This window comes from Poeciliopsis prolifica, unplaced genomic scaffold, assembly GCF_027474105.1.
Source record: "Poeciliopsis prolifica strain line A6 unplaced genomic scaffold, Auburn_PproV2 SCAFFOLD007, whole genome shotgun sequence".
Classification (NCBI taxonomy): domain Eukaryota; kingdom Metazoa; phylum Chordata; class Actinopteri; order Cyprinodontiformes; family Poeciliidae; genus Poeciliopsis; species Poeciliopsis prolifica.
In genome coordinates, this window is record NW_026562382.1 from 2,178,021 (window position 1) to 2,195,211 (window position 17,191).

The following is a 17,191-nucleotide window of genomic DNA, read 5'->3' on the forward strand; positions in this document are numbered from 1 at the left end:
CGGTTACTGTGGAAGATAGATGTCTCTAAATACAGGGTAGGAGACCCTGTGAAGAGGTTTGGAAAAACGGGAAAAGTATTGGACAAAAAACCGAGTTGAGAATCTCTGTCGATGCTCAAAAACTGAGGTTGAGAGACTCTCTGCTCTGACTGAGCGAGCCGCACGTCTCGCTCGGAGAAATTGTTAAAAATGTCAACTGGTGACATTGTTTATTTATTAACAAAGCACATATTATAAGCATATACATGCTTTTGCGCCTTTTCATTTGTTTTTGTTAGTTGTGTTTATTGTTGGGTGAACGACATGAACACTGAAATGAAATGTTCCTAAAGTGTCCCGAATACAAACGCACACCTCCAGCTTTTTGTGTGCGAACGACGACAAAAACTGCGGACGTCATTTCCCGTCCACTTCACAATGACGCGCCACTTTGTGTCAGATTCGGTGAACTTGAATATCCGTCACGATGAGTTTCGCTCCACAGATTGAAAGTATTGTTTGAAAAAAAACGATAACATTTAAACAAACCGCTGAGCACGCTTTTTATCGTTAACATTTTTGTGTTAAAAATATTTTTTTTTATTGTCTGGTGCGAGACTAATTTTAAAAGTCACGTCTTCACTTAATGTAAAGCTTTCAAGTATACATTTGTGTGTACTCAATCTGCATAGATCCATGTGATTTTTTTTTTTTTTTGTCTTTGTAAAATATGTTTATTTTTTTCAATTTTTCATCCCACGATCCACAGCAAAATAACTCACTGTGAAAACAACATGTGTGTATTTTCGTCGACGCTTTGATTTGAACATTTTGGACCATGAAAGCGGTATAGCCAGTCCTTGACGGGGAAAGCGATCAAAGTTTGACACTTTGATTCCAATCCGTTCAAACCCGACAGGACCGGCTGAGGACGTGAGGATGAACATCCTCCAGTGGACTCCGGAGGTGCGACCTCTCTCCCGTCACGTAAAAGTAATTCGATCGCGGTGCTGAGCAATGTCGTCGGAGCCGAAAGCGGTCTTGTGTTCCCTGAGCAGCCCTCGGGCCGCATCGACCGGGTCGGATGTTCCACGGCGGCCCATTTTAAAGGTAAGGTCAGCTCGCAGGGAAAAGCTGAGTTATGGGGCTAATAAGGGAAGGAACATCGATGTGTCTCTGCGACAAGCGATGTCGGAGCCGTTCATTAACGCAGGGGGTGTGATAAACGGCCAAACAAGTGGAGCCAAACAAATGAAGCCAAACAAATGAAACACTGCGATCGTCGTGTTTCTTGTTAGGTCGGATGAAACGTTTTCTCAGTGTTTGCCTGGAAATCTTTCAATCCAATCTCAATCTGTTCTTCTGAAACCCCCCACTTTCAACATTTCACTGTTTTTAATTAAGTTTTGAAGAGTTCAGAAATTAGGACCCACCATCCAAAGCAAATCCCACTTGATAAATACGTTAGTATTGACCTTTTGGGGGTCTACTCCTCTTGTAGATGCAAACTATGATCATTGTATTTGAAAAAGTCGACTTTTCAGTGTTTTTTTTTTTTTTTTTTTTGAGATGCCCCCGTATTTTTATCACCATCAAGTACATTTTACCCAATGGTGCTGATGTCACGCTTAAACTTCCTGCGCCATTTATATCTGATTAACCTTTTCAAAACAGAAGTGATTTAATAAAACCCCTAAGTTAAGTTAGTACCGGAAGTTCAAAATTAATCTGCAGAATAAAGATTGAATTTTTTTTTTTAAAGTGACATTGGTGTAAAATGACACTGCATGACAATTCAACATTTTGAGAAATGATTGCGTAACCTCTTCAAAAGGCTTCAAGTAGCGACAAAGTTCGGCCAGTTCAGATGATTTTACAGACGTAAACAGACGTAACAAAGAGAAACTGAAACGACAAGTAGTGCTCATCTCAAAGTCCCAGGGAAAAGAAACATTGTGCTCTTCCAACACCTACGGCTCCAAACCACAAGTGGGAGTCAGCAGTCGAGGACCATCCATGCGTCTGAACACTCCAGCACACTTGCGGAGATGAGGCAGCTGCAGCAGCCAACCAATCACTCTAAAAGGTGATTGCGCTGAAAACCACCAAACTGCAGGACGCTTCCCCCAACGCAGCGCATCGCTGACGAGTCTATCCCGAGCAGCTGTGCGGGCGGAGCGCGTTTGTCAGGCGATGGGACCCACAGGGGCATGCAGCAGGAGTGGCTGGGAAACTTAATGGGCAATATTTGTGGTGGATTGCATTGTGCTCCATATTGTCTGGAGACGCCGACGACAGCACGAGTGTCCCAGATGCCATCAGATTTATAGGAAACAGGCATCTGTCCTGTGGATTTGGAGGTGTAAAGAGGCTCCAAGCACTGAAGGTGCAGCTGAAGACTAAACCGTGTTCCTGCATCTATATCAAATGCACCGTTTCCCCCTTACACACATTATGCAATGTAAATTATTTGCTCTTACAGACTGTTTGCTCTTTCTTTCCTTTGCCAGGCAGATGGGCGACTTTCTACTACTGAGTTGATGATAATAATACATCAAACTTATACAGTGAATTTTTTATTTATTTACTTTTGGACACTAAAAGACACTTCACAAGGAAATACAGAAATACACACAACGTAAAACAAGTGGCTGAGAATTAAGAAGAGGTGTATAGGCCAGGTCAACATTCGGGTGCAGAGTCCGATATCTTGATGTTTTCCAGAGGGGTTGGGCAGAGAAGGTCCGATCCCACAGGGTCTGGTTCTGACGGGGGTCGTTACTCATTATCAGACTATTGATAATGAGTAACGAAGGTGGTGAGAGTCACAGTGAAGGAAGTCAGTGAGAAACGAGGGGCTGAGGTTATTGAGGGCTTTCCAGGTGGCGAGGAATATTTTTGTTGAATGGGGAGCCAGTGGAGATTTTTAAGAGCTGCAGTTAAAATTACAGTAATTCTACTGTAATTTTTTTTTTACAGTAGAATTACTGTGATTTTAATTTCATTCCAGTTTTACTGTATTTCTATTATACTCTTATTAAAACTTTATTAGAGTTTTCTCTTTCAGATCCAACAAGAACAAATCATTTCAGCTACAAAAAAAAAAATCTCTCTAAAACAACCGACTCACAATGACTCTGCATGTCGGTAATTTATGATGGGCAAAGATTTATCACGGTTGCGTTAAGGGTCACCAGGGTCAAGCGAGTTTTGCAATGGCATGTTGAGATTTAAATAATGTTATTAGGGATCAAATTGTCGTTCTTTTAGTAAAAAAAACTTTTACAGTATATAAAAACGACTGCATTTGTAATTTTCCATCAACCAGGAAGACGTTTGTTTGCTGAGGAAGAAAAGAAAAACAGTTTGTTAGGCCCTGAGGACGCTTATGCAACTCAGGAAATAAATATATGGATCAATTTTCAATAAGATGGAAATTCCCCAAGACATTTTTGACTTCCTGGGGGGGGGAAAAAAGGTGTTCCACATTACCGGTCATCCGTTAACATTCGTTTCCAGTAAACAGGTTTCCAGTAAACAGGTTTCCTCGGTTCCAAGGGATCTAACTGTAAAAGTAAGACATCTTATGTCATCATAATAATCATAGGTGTTACGGCAAAACCGGAGCTGATTATTTTGTTCAGAGTTTGTATTAAATGAAGTGAAAACTGTTGTTTGAAGTGTTGTTTTCGTCTCCTGCAAACTTTGCTTTAATTATACTTCTTTTTTCTATCTAATCGTAAGAAATCATAGTCAGACAGGAAGAGCAGGTTTTCTGGAAAAAGAGGAAGTAAGTTTCCAGCTTGCAGGTTTATAAAAATAGTTGAGATTTCTTATTTCAAAGCATAAAAGTTACACAAAAAAAAATAAGAAAACTAAACATTCTGAGTAATTTGAAAACGTTTAAAGTAAAGTACTTATATTAATATTGGTTTACTTGCAAGAATACTTACAAGTAAAACAAGTAACTATAATTACGAAAATAATTACAATGATAGATTATTCTTGGTTTCTTTTCAGAACATCTGTAATAACTCACATTACGATTATAATAAGAGTAATAAGTTATGCTTATCATAATATTATAAATGCATCCTACATCAAAGAAACCAAAAGGGTTATAGATGTGATTTTGACATTGAACTTGAATTGGTGTAAATCATGTAACTGCAATTAAAGATCACTGATGATGTGTTGGAGGTAGATAGTAGGTGAAAGGTTAGGGGTGAAAGAGGAACTAACAGGAGGGCAGAGATGATCAATGCCTTATTTGGAAACAGATTGTTGAACAACTTAAACATTGCAAACAAAAGGTTGTGCAGGCAACAGACGTAGGAGGACAGTTGAGCAATCCTGAGACATTAGCACAGACATCAGGACATAACGTCCCTAAGTCAGTGATGGATAAGAGACCATCTGTCCAAGCAGACAGACAATGAAACGAGCACAGCAACAGTGCTGCTCCTGCTACAACACCTTCTTCATCATCAGGTCTCAACTGGCCTTCATCATCGAAACGGCTACTCCATCCGTCTCTCTCAAAGGGTCTCTATTTAGTTCTCAGTGTCAGTGTTAGGGACAGATAGACAAGATGATTGATTTTACTTATTTGATTATTTCTGCTACTGAATTAAGCTGTACTGACCCTTGAAAAAATGCCTTACCAATAAAATACTTAGCATAAAGAAAACCTAATAGATGTTGTGGACATTCAATTAACGAGTCACCTCAAAGTTATTTGATGGTCATAAAATAGATATGATGTTTGATTCTGGGGAGACACTAAAACCAACCTGGTTCGGTAACAAATGCAAGTTGTGATAAAGAGAAAGACTTGCATTTGTGTGCCCTGTGACACTAGTTGGCTGCAGGCTGCACAGTCTGGCTAATTTACAGCGGGAAGAAGGGTGGGATATCGGGATGGTGGCTGTCAGAAACCAGATCTCACCATCTCTCAACACCAGCTGAAACGGAGTTCACCTCAGTTCTGGACAGGGTGAATCCCAGCAGATTTAGGAAACTCAATTCACCCGTGAGACGGCGAGCTGGTTGCACACCACCCCTCTCAGAAAGGGAAGTAGAGAGTGAGACAGGAGAGAGAGAGGAGGGGAGAGGTGGTGTAGCGCAATCACAAACGATAGTTACTTATCAACAGCGCTGTTAGAACTTCAGGAAAACAAACCACATCTCGTCCATCCCTTTGGCTTACACGGTACAGAAAAGACCTGTTTTATCATATGTCACGTCATAGATGTTTTTCTTTGACTTATTTACATGTTTGAAAACACTACAACCACTGAAAAGTGCCTGTGATATTTTTTGTAAATATCTACATTTCACAGAATAGCTTGTCCAGAATGTGTGGGTTGTACGTTGAGATTACCTCTTGAATTCTGAAATCAGTACTGTGTTGTACCAATGTACAGAGGCAAAAAATGTGCTTGTAAGACCAAAGTATGGAGTGTTAAATATTAACTATGAACACTGACAAAGGTAGCTGACAGAGACAGACAGAGCCCAAACCAGTTGGGGAACGTCACGAGAAAGGAACACTTATTTTCCAGCAGTGGTATCCGGAGTCTTTGTCGCTGAAGTGATTTTCAGTCTGAAATCGTTTGATCGAGGAAATGCAGGCTGTCTCTCAAAGATCTTGAGTTGTTGTAGCCAGACTTGTGCATCAAGAAGTGATTTTGAACTTTTCCAGACGATGAGTTCTCGACCGCAGCTCTACAATTTCCACGGAGTCGCGATGACTCACTGTGTCACCGACAACTGGGAGAAGGTGAAAAACTTTCAGGCCAGACCAGACGACATACTCGTTGCGACATACCCGAAAGCAGGTCAGTCGAATAGCAAGTGCAAACAGATCTTACAGTTTGTAGCGCTTTGAGGAAACAAAGAGTTTCATTTTCCTCCCTCTTGCTTCCTAGGAACTACGTGGGTCTCCTACATCCTTGACCTGCTGTATTTTGGGCACCTACCTCCAGAACGTCAGACGTCCATCCCCGTCTTTGAACGAGTTCCTTTTTTGGAGATAGCGGTCTCTTCTGTGGTTTCAGGTTGACAATCAAACTTTACTATTCTGCCAACTATTCCTAAAAATCACACCTCATCGTTCGATGCTTCTGTCTGTCCGTCCACAGGAACAGAGCTGGCAGACAAGCTGCCCACCTCCCCTCGGCTCATTAAGACTCACCTCCCGGTTCAGTTGGTGCCTCAGTCGTTTTGGGAGCACAATTGTCGGGTAAAGTTTAAAGAGCTTGGTTTGCACATGCTTTCAAAATAAAGTTGCAAGATTATTTGTCACAGCTCCAAAAGTGCTCCAAAACAAGAATAGGGCTAGTTTCTTGACCACACTTCTGACTTGATTGTTCAAAAAATACATGTTGGTTCTTTCCAACAAAGTTTTCTTGTAACTCCGATGCTATAGAGGATTTTAATAAAATCCTTGTTGGTGCTATAAGCACCAACAAGTACTTTCAGAAGAAGCTTGGACCATAATAGTTACGATTGTGCAGTTGTTTACTGTTGTTTTGCTACCAAGGACTGCAAACCAAGAATTTAGTTTTAAGCTGTTTGGTCATATGTTCATTCCACCGTAATGGTTGATGTTCGTTTTAGGTGGTGTATGTGGCGCGCAACGCAAAGGACAACATGGTATCATTTTACCACTTTGATCGCATGAATCAGTTGCAACCGGAGCCGGGAGAATGGAGCAACTACTTCCAGAGGTTCCTGGATGGACAGAGTGAGGACAGATTATGTCTCAAAATGTTTTGGTTTGGTGCTTTTTCTATTTTGGCACAGGCTTCTTACTTTTCCGTGTTGTCCTGTGGCCTCAGTGTTGTATGGGTCGTGGTATGACCATGTGGGAAACTGGTGGAATAAGACAAAGACCTATCCCAAACTTCATTATATGTTCTATGAAGATATAGCAGAGGTAATTTATTTGGTTGAATCTTTACGTTCTGGCTGCTTTTCTGACAGTTTTTACCACAAAGTCGACATCTGACCTTGTGTTTCCAGGACACTGAGAGGGAAATAGACAAACTTTGCTCCTTCCTCGGGTTATCTCCGTCAGCTGAAGATAAGAAGACCATCATTGAACTGGTGCACTTTGACAATATGAAGAACAATGAGATGACCAACTGTTCCAAACGCCCGTTCTTTGATTTCTCAATTTCTCCCTTCTTGAGGAAAGGTAAACGCTACTTAATGAAGTGGAAAAAGTGGCAGCTAGCATTTGGGAGGAAGACATGAATGATGTGTCTGTGGCTTTTCCAGGAAAAGTTGGTGACTGGAAGACCCACTTCACTGTTGCCCAGAATGAAGCGTTCGACAAGGACTACGAGAGCAAGATGAAGGATCTGACACTCCGGTTTCGCACCGAAATTTAAACTGGGCCTGGTGTATTGTAGGTCTCTTATGATGAAGGGGATGTTTTGAAATTCAAAGCAATGGAATCTGAAATGTAAAAGCAGCAGAGTGATTTTAACTTTTTGTTGCCCCTTTTTAACACCACTCTGGGCAACCGCCCAAATTGCCCAACGCAAAAACAAATATTGTGAGAGCATGTGACCCCTTGGAGAGTTTGTGCTGTGAAATCAGGGGTCAGGATCGGAAAAGGCCGCCTCCAGGTTCTGCCCGATCGGAGCAGTTAATCCCCACGCATGAAAACATGCCGAACGGCGTCCACAACCGAGCAACACCTGGCAGAAGGCCTGCCATCTGATCAGATAAATAAAAACAAGAACATGCTCAGGCCAGCCGGTCAAATTCACATGCAGCAGGAGAGCGAGCCGTTTTTGACCTGCCACAACAAAAACATCACGGGTTACATAAAGAAAACGCAAAGGCTGTTCGCATATTAATCAGTCTCAATTGTATGTTTTGGAAGGTGAATGATAATCCTGAGTCAGTGCATCTTTTGTTGATGCCATTTGAATCAGGATTTGGAGAACGTTTGCGCTTTGCCTGGAAAGACAAGCAAAGATGGTTTCTGGTGCCAGAACTTCAATCTGCAGAGATGAAAAAATATATAGTTACCAGTGTAAGAGATGGCTGCGGAAATAGAGCTTAGCATAAACGTAAAAAAATATATACACGCAGGCCTCCATAAAATTAAATGCGTCCTCCGTGTGAAGAGATCATGTGGTGACCCAAGTTTTAGGTTGAAAGTTGAAAAACAACCAGACGTATCATTTTAAGTTTGATTGTGCTAACTTTCACTTTTAAATACACTTAAATATCCCAGCGGTGTTTCAGCATCATGAAAGACTCTTCTTTTTTAATGAACCAGAAGTTTTATTTCCCACTGTCTCAGGCTAAACCAGACAAGCATCTCCGGTTTCAGGTCGGCTCGGACCACCCAAATCATTTCTATTTTCGAAATGCCACAAATAATAAGAGGCGGGTTTCACTGTGGCACAGTTCCAGACGACCACCGTCTCGAACGGACACGTATTCATGTCCAGACCTCGGTTTTCTGAGGAGGAAGAAAAAACAGCTCACCGGAGATTGCGCTGCAATTTGCTGGCTATCTGAGACAATTATGGCAATGATTGCAAGTTATCTCCTCGTGTTACAAAATCAAAACGTGTTTCCCGTACAACAACACTCAAAGAGCATGATAAGAAAACAACAGTCTAGTGCCTGAAATGATCTTTTCTGGTTCTTCTTGTCGGGTGGTGCCACGAGCTGAAACCAGACCCTGGTGTGAACCGTTTGCGTCAAATGAAGACAATATGGGTTCGTCTGAATCGTCTGCAGATAATTAGTTTTTAGCCACAGGACTCTACTCTCCACAGACAGCATATGTTGAGTGGATCCCAATAAAAACAGGCAGTTGTAGCGTGACATGCAACAGCATATTTTGATCCCTTGTCGCGTCTCCGACTCTTATTTCTTCTGTTTCAAACGGATTCATTGAGACGAATAGCCCTGGTTTATCATTTCCGACGTGGAATACAACTGTGAAAGTGTAATTTTACTGAATTCATTTGAAACACCTGTCATTAAAATGACTGGTTGTGATGTAATCGTCTGCTCACAATGTCGGAGAAAACGTTTTTTGGGAATGTTCTTGGACTCCTTCCACGTTTATTGGCACTCCTGGTACAGATGCATTGTCTTTAGTCTACAGCGGGTCATGAGTCATCTTTAAAGCTCTTTTCTCTCCGTCTCGCTCCACAAGTTTTCTTTTAAGATGGTCGTTAGATCAAGACCCAACAATAACCCACTTTCCATTTACTTACAGAGTCCAAGACAAGGTCGCTGTCTTTGCATTTAAAACTGTATGATGCTGTGTCGCTTCAGCTGCTCTTCCAAGTATCCATCCTGTTATTCACATAAATAACAGTGTTTGCTGCTGAAAAAGCTCAAATTATCAATCCATCTGGTTCTGATCAGCAAGCTCCCTCCCATGTTCGACTCTGTGAGCCCAGTTTCACTGAGAGGTGTGCGGATTGATCCAAAGTATACATGATATCGATGTCAATGTGGTATCGGTATTGGTTTGGAACTGGGACGTCAAGATCGATACTCTAGTTTCAGATTCCCGCTTGAAATGTTTGTTTATTTTTGTGCCGTAATTTCTCAATCGCACCTCTAAAAATATTTTATATTGATTTGCTCTCAAATTATCCATTTGGGGGAGGGGGGACATTTTATTTAGGAAAAATGCTCGCAAAATACAAAATACAAAACACAAAAATACTTCCATGTCTTATTAAAGTATTTTATAGACATGTATAAACTTTGAGTTATTTTTGTTCAAACCCAGAACAGAATTTACACAAAGAAACCCCCCCCCCACAAAAACACTTAATTGTCAGAAGTTTGCGACATATCAAACTTAGATACAAAGTATCAGTATCGGTGATACTGATACTTATACTTTGCAACAAATCAATACCAAAATAATGCAGTATTGCACACCTCCACCAGAAAGTGCTTGTTAAACATTCCTTTGCAATTTTTAGAAGGAGCAACTTTAAAGCAAACCTGAAATCACTTGACACTACGCATTAGTATTGTTAACTTAAATTACACATGGCAGAAAAAAGTTGCTTTTTGTGCGTGTTCATGACTAACGAAGCGCAAATTCATTGTTTCTCAAAATGTTAGTGCATAGCAAATACACCTGGGTATCTAGAAATGATGCAAACAAATAAACTCTTGGTTCTTGGGGAAAATTTCTCAATCAGAGAAAGAGAAGTAGTTGTCGTGACAAAAACTATGGTGATGCACCTGTGGCCCACCTTCCTCCTATTTTCCACTTATTCCAGCTCAACTTTGGTCTAATATTTGGATTAATTGATCTTTTAAAAACTGCGACCATCCTCAAGCCGAACAGCAATCGCATCCCTGCCGTGACGTAAGCAAGCACAGGTTGACATCAGCCCAGAAATCCCAGTGAGTGCACTGCTGATGCGCGCGCGGAGGTGTGACTGTGGAGAGCTGCGCACGCGGCCGATTATCGGATCGGCCTGTGATTGGTCCACGGCGAGGTTGCCCGAGAGCGTGCAAAGAGTTTAAAGTAGCTGCACGAGAGCACGAAGTGGTCACAGCCGGCACGAACCGAGCCGAGCCAAGCGGGTCAGAGAATCATAAACGGAACCACAAATAGAGAGGAGAAGAAGAAGAAGCGCGAGGAAACGAGAGAGATGACTCTACCGACGGTGCGACAACTTTTCCTGCTGTGTTTGTTGGGGATTTTTGGATGTTTGAGCGCAACAGGTGAGTTCAGAGCGACTGGGTTTTAGAAAGTGGTGATTTTTAATTCAATTGCAATTTGTGTGCAGTGTCAAAACCTGCCCGAGGTGTAAAACTGTTTAATTACAGTAACCTGGTAGTTGGTGGGGGCAAATGGATAACAATGCGCTTTTATGAAGGCCATACATAACAATACTAAGGAATGAATGAAAGCAAATCATAATAGTGATAATAAATTTCTGTTTTCCAGCTCTGTAAATATGTTTATTCATCAACGAGGGAGGAAAATATTGCTAATATTAGCAGGGCTCTGCTAGCTTAACAGGGGTTTAATATTTTGTTTTGTTTTTTTCTCTCTAAATGTTTTAAATAACACACCTGGACTGCGACTTGAGGCAGTATTTTCCAAAAATAAAAATATTCAGCAACACAACATGTTATATACAAATGTATATATACAAATGTATATATATATATATATATATATATATATATATATATATATATATATATATATATATATATATATATGTATATATATATATATATATGTATGTATGTATGTATGTATGTATGTATGTATGTATATATATATTATATATATATATATATATTTATATATAAATATTTTTCCCAATTTGTGTATATATAATATACTGATATTAAAATATTAAACCAGACCGAAAAAGTGGGATTAATGAGAACCTTATGCAATGCCCACTTCAAGGTTGTTGTTTTCTAAAGGTGCTTTTAATCTGACAAGCAAGCCTCATCCGAATGCATGTATTGACTGATTATGGCTGAACTAGCATTGAGGTTACATAAGAAAGCTGTAAGCAATACACATGGTTTATATTAAAAGTAAAACTTGATACTAACTAAAGTGTATTCATTAAGATTCTACAGTGTATAATTCAAAGCTGTGCAGCATGCAGACATCTCCAAACTATTCAAAAGTTGTTTGACGTAAAAAAAAAAAAAAAAAAAAAACACCCAGAGGTAAATGTGTGTTTAACAAAAGTAAAGGTGCAAATCTATGACAGGGGCAGAAGTAAGGAGTATAAAAAGTTATATTGACAGGCAAAATATTTAATACAGGTGGTGAAGGAATGTCAAATGATATTTGATTGTCTATAAAATGTGATTATCTTTCCAACTTGGTGTGCCTTTTTAGTGCATTTATAATACGAATCAAACATGTTTAAAAACAGAACTGCACATTTCATGCCGTGAGAAATTTGGTGAAACTTAACCAACTGCATAAGTAACACTTTTTATTTAAAAAAAATAATTAAAATGTTGGACACTCCAGACCAGGCTATAAAGTATATGATTGATCTCAATGAGGTTAGACAGATGCTAAATAATAATAAAAAAAATGATGTCCACGATGTCCAGGGTCGCAGTTTTAGCATTTTACATGTGCTTGTTTAATTCTTAATTTAAATATAGCTTGAATGAATTTGTGTTCAAATCTTACAGACGTCTAATAGAGAGCACTACAGCTAATCACAGACTCTGCACCACGTTTTGTTCTCCTCCTTCCCTCTCACAGCTCCCCTCATAGTAAGGGGCGAACTTTGCTGGAGCAACAAGTCAGCGTTATTGTGACATTAAGCCGTTTAGCCACTGGGGGTCAGCTGGAGCCAATTTTTAGCTGATGTTCTGTTAGTCACTAATGATTAGATTCTCCGTAAGAGTCCTAATGATCCTGTGGATTTTTTAGTTGGATTGGATTTGAAACCGCTGCTTAAAAGTCCCCTCATTTCGCCTGAAGCCGCACACAATTACCCAGTCTTTGATTCTCCAGGAAAGTGTGCAAATCTCATTTAAAAATGACTCAAATTAAAGCTTTGGAGCTAATTGCTACGGGATGGATTAACAGTGCGCTCCAAAGGGCTGGAGATGCAGTGATAGTTTTGTTTCTCACACAACATGATTAGAGAATGCTAACGTTCTGTGTCCTGTTTGTCCAGATGCCAGTCTTTTTGGACAATGGCGGGATGACACCGTATTAACAAAGGTAGCAATCTCGTTTAATTATCACAAATTAAAAGACCAATTAAATACAATAGGTCACACTGATGTGCAGCAGCCAGACCCAGAAGAAGCAGTAATGATGCTGAGCTGTAATCAAACCTATGGATTTTGCTCTATGTCTCCAAAAGCAAACAGTTATTTTGAATACTATATTGTATTATTGTAATACGTTATTAAATCCTAAAACCTTTGTTGTTTGTCCGAAGGTGCGAGGCGTCCAGAGCGACGATATGAGTAATGTGTTGTGGAGAGACCAAGATGAGGTGAGTCGACATCACAATCGCTTTGGACTCCCTGAGCGACTGGGCTGCCATGATAACATTAAACATTTAAGATTAAAGAGAAGAAGAAAAGATTGAGCACCGCATTTCCCGTCAGCCTCAGTTCCCGAAAGAGCAATGATGCGTTTTCCTCTCAGAGATAATGTGTGTCGATGATGCCATTGTTCACCAAACTCAGAGGACATTTTCTGCAAATGCTTGCCGGGATCAGCTGAGGCGTTTCAATTAGTGTGGGTTTCACAAGGGCGTCCTTCATTTAAAAAAAAAAAATGTGGTGCAGATTTTATTCTCAGAAAAAGAAACCGAAGGAAGACAAAGAAGCGTCTCGTAAATGCATCGTCGGTTTTGGGTTTCTTTCAGTTTAAGGATGCCAGACGAGTTTCGAGAGGATGCTCTTTTGTGACTTTACAAACAGAATAAAGGCTTTAAGGAACAGAAATGGTCAAAACTCAACCTGAGTTTTAGTGAATCTGATGAGCATAGTCTTCAACTCAAGACTTGATCAGCGTAGCTATTTTAGGCTTTAGCTATAACAGTTCCCAATATCTCTTGACCAGAAACAGGGATAAGTAATAGAAATGCTTTTGTGATCAAACTGACAAATAAACTTTTTATTTTTTATTTTTTTTGACACAATCGCACCTTGGGCGGTGAGCTGCATCTCCAACACCAAACATCGCTACCATGACAGAGTAGAAAATAACTAGTTTGCTGTAAGCTAGTTTAGAGGGATTGGATGCTGTCGTTTTTTGCAGATAATCTGCAGTTTAATTCCTGGTGAAAACAACTTCTTTTTTTTTCTTCTTTTCTTAACTACCACTTCTCTTGTTTCACCTTTTGTGCTGATTTTCTGAACCCAGCTAAATTCATTTTAAGCATAAGCGCTATTTCTACCAGTAATTCAGCTCTCCTCCCCCACTAACTCAAGTAATCGTGTTAAAATTAAACAGCTTTTATTTCCAAATCAAATGAAGTGGACTCAACCAGCTTTGACATAAAGTAGCAATTATCTGAATTTTTTATCTTTAGTTTGCTAGGTTCAAAAAAAGTAAAAGAAATGTTATAATCCTGGGCTTTTTCAGGGTCAAAGCTATATCTGGTTTGTCTTTATTTGATTAGTGTAGCCACTTCGGGTTTGCTTTTGTTACATTGTGCATCTGTGTTCGGCTTGCCTATTTTTTTGTTACATAGTGGCCATTTTGGGCTTGCTTTTTGTTACATTGTGCACCCATGTTCAGCTTACCTCATTGAGTGTTTCACCCGTGCTGACTTTGTACTTTTTCACTACGACCACTATAGTGCTCATAGTGCTCCTTGCAGCTTTTTCTGCTGCTGAGGAACCCCTGGTTTTCTGCTTGACCAGAAAACCAGGGTTCCTCAGCAGGAACAAGAGTGGCGATTTCAGCTCGACCTGACCTAGTACTATGAGCGTGAGATGCATGCTGCAGAGCTTGTTTGGCCACTTTCCGGTTGGGTGGTGGGCATGATCTTTGTCCCTCTTGTTTGGGGCCGGATCTCTGATGCTGTCTGCCCTAATTGTTCTGTCCTGCCCTTGTCCCTGCGTACTGCTTGCTTGGCTGACTTTCAAGATGCCAGCCAGCCTGTGAAGCATATGGATCCTGAGGCTGAGGCACTGGTCTGACTGGGGACCCTGACCCAGGGCAGAGCATGGATTCAAGACTCTCTGCTTTTGCCCTGGCAGCATCTGGCACTGATCATCAAGATCAGTTTGACTCTGGCTCACATCTGTCGGCAACCAGTTTGCGTATCCGACCAGTTGGTCGGAAGAGGATAGTTTGATACTGGGCACTTGGGGAACTGTTCTTGCTCGGTTGCAGCTGGATGCTGCACAGAACCAAATTGCTGCTTCCAGTGCTTTCTTTTGATGTCCTACTACTAGGTCAACCTTTATGGTTCTCCCATCTGCTGGATATGTGAAGGAGGTCCATGCATGTTGGGCAGACACTAACGCCTTCTCACAGCCGACCTCTGATGGCAGGGCCCTGGCGGCCATGCAAGATGCGCCCAAGTTCGGCTTGGGCCATATACCTTCTGTCGAGCCTGCCATAGCATCACTCACTGTGGCGCCAGATGAGGCGTTGAGAGCTAATGCCAGGTGTCATGGCCAGTGGGTCGGTCTCCATCCACTCTGAAAGTTTATGTTGCTGCCATCTCTTGCTGGCATACGGTGGTAGGTGGAGAGACAATAGGCCGTAACAAGGATGCTTCCTTGTGTCTGATGCGTACAAATGCATTCAACATTTGTGGTAAAAGAAAATAAACAACAAAAAATAATTGGCAGATAATCAAAGACAGGCTTCACAGATGGCACAGTGCAGAGGTAAAACACATAAAGCTGGTAAAATATGCAGAACAATTGCTGGAAGGTGTCATAAAACACAGAAAACTATAGAGATGGAACATGCAGAAGTACAACGTGGATAAGCAGATAACACCTCTGAATTCCTCTCTGTTCCTCTTGTATATTTGTTTTCTAGAGTTATGACAGGTTGTATTATAACACATTTTTTAATGTGTATTTTTGATGTTTATGTTTATTTTCTTCCACAGGAGCAAGTCCAGAATATTTTCAAAAGGGTGAGATTTTCTTTGTAAATTTTATCATATTTAACTTATAATTTGAATGGTAAACAACTTTTTCTTTTCTTTCTACCCCACAGTTCCTGTTTCATTACTCCAAAGCACGCAACTCTGTCGGAGCTGTTCAAAAAACGGTGAGCAAGACGATGTCCGGAAATGTCTTTGACTCTTTAGCTGTCGATGCGCCGTTTCTCATCCCACCGCGTGCATTGTCCAGTAAAGCGTCTCTCACTTGGGTCCAAACGTGAAGATGTGAGGGCGGCACAGTTTGTGAAATCAAGTCCCATCACACATGAAGCATATGTTCATTATATATCATATTCTGATGTAAATTTCCTTCTAGATGTTCACTTAATCATTTAAAAATGTAAAGAAAACTGGAATCCAAGCACAAATCCTGGTCACACAAATCGCTGACTAATGCAAATTAAATTGTTTTATTCTACAAAAACAATAGTCGGCAATAATTTAGCCCTTTTATTCCGTCTAACCACGATGAATAATCTAATTTTCTGTTTCTCGTTTAGTCCCACGCAGTTCACCCTTTGCTGCGACTTGTGCCTAAACTAACCGAGAGAAAGAAGAAGGTGCTTTCTGCTGGTAAGAAACGTTTTCACTCATGCAGCTCTGGAAAAAAACTCAAAGCCCACTGCACTGAACCTCATTGAAAACCTCCTGCTTATTCCACCACATACTGATCTCTGAACTCTTCCTGAGTTCAAACATAATGCTGCTGCTTCTAAATCGATATCAACTTGTTTTCTTTGCATCGTTTGAGGTCTGGAAGCGCTGCGTCTTTTTTTGCTCGTTATTTTGACCATTTCTCATCTTCCGCCAATAAATACATTTTTTGCTTGTGATTTTAGAGACATGTTAGTAGGTCATAGAATAAAAGAACAATGTTCATCTCACTTAAACGTATAACTGTGAAGAGTAAAATCAGAGAATGGAGCAGCACATCTTTTTAACTCAACTCAGAAGCCACATTTCTGCTCATATGAAGTCATTTTATTAAAATTCTGAGTTGTTCCTTCAATATGAACAAAAAACAAAGAGAAAAAACATCGTCTGCAATAATTTATCACTCTGCAGGCCAGTGGATGTTAAAGTCCAGACGCCGTCAGAGAAAAGGAGTCATTCCATTATTTCTCCTCTGCTTTTAAAGACTTATCCTTTCAGGCAGAGAAGAAGAAGAAGTGATTAGGACGGAGCCCGAACAAATGCCATCGACTTCATCACTGTTCTTGTTCATTACCTGCTCTCACTGACATTTCTCTGCCTCTCATTACTTGCTGCTAATTGAACAGAAACTCCGAGACCTGCCAGAGGGAACGTTGTAAAGGAGGAGGAATTTGAGAAAGTCAGGGAAGGAAATGACACGCAATGAGGAAGAGGAGCAGCTGGAAGCTCCGGCCTGGATGGAGAATCTACCGATAACGGGCAGCGAGCAGCGTCTCTTGCTCCGGACGGAAACTGCTTTTTTTTTTTTTCCTGAAAAGAAAATTACTTTTAAAGATGAAAAAAACAAACAAGCGTTTTGAGATGACGCATCGGCGTCTCGACGCTTCCAAATGTTA

The 17,191-nt window shown here is 40.6% G+C and overlaps 2 protein-coding genes across 2 annotated transcripts; both read left to right on the forward strand.

The window, feature by feature from the left end:
- Positions 1–949: 949 nt before the first annotated feature.
- LOC129361098 (cytosolic sulfotransferase 1-like) lies at positions 950–9,693 on the forward strand. The gene is made up of 8 exons (XM_055031758.1): positions 950–1,089; positions 5,684–5,819; positions 5,910–6,038; positions 6,123–6,223; positions 6,601–6,727; positions 6,822–6,919; positions 7,006–7,180; positions 7,264–9,693. Exons 1-8 carry the CDS (start codon positions 997–999, stop codon positions 7,374–7,376), a joined length of 972 nt encoding a protein of 323 aa, XP_054887733.1. The 5' UTR covers positions 950–996; the 3' UTR covers positions 7,377–9,693.
- An 864-nt stretch (positions 9,694–10,557) lies between these two features.
- On the forward strand, positions 10,558–17,114 carry nms (neuromedin S). Its single transcript, XM_055031760.1, has 7 exons — positions 10,558–10,716; positions 12,669–12,715; positions 12,939–12,995; positions 15,585–15,611; positions 15,695–15,748; positions 16,142–16,214; positions 16,922–17,114. The coding sequence occupies exons 1-7, from the start codon at positions 10,644–10,646 to the stop codon at positions 16,999–17,001; spliced, it is 411 nt and encodes a 136-aa protein (XP_054887735.1). The 5' UTR covers positions 10,558–10,643; the 3' UTR covers positions 17,002–17,114.
- The last annotated feature ends 77 nt before the right edge of the window (positions 17,115–17,191 follow it).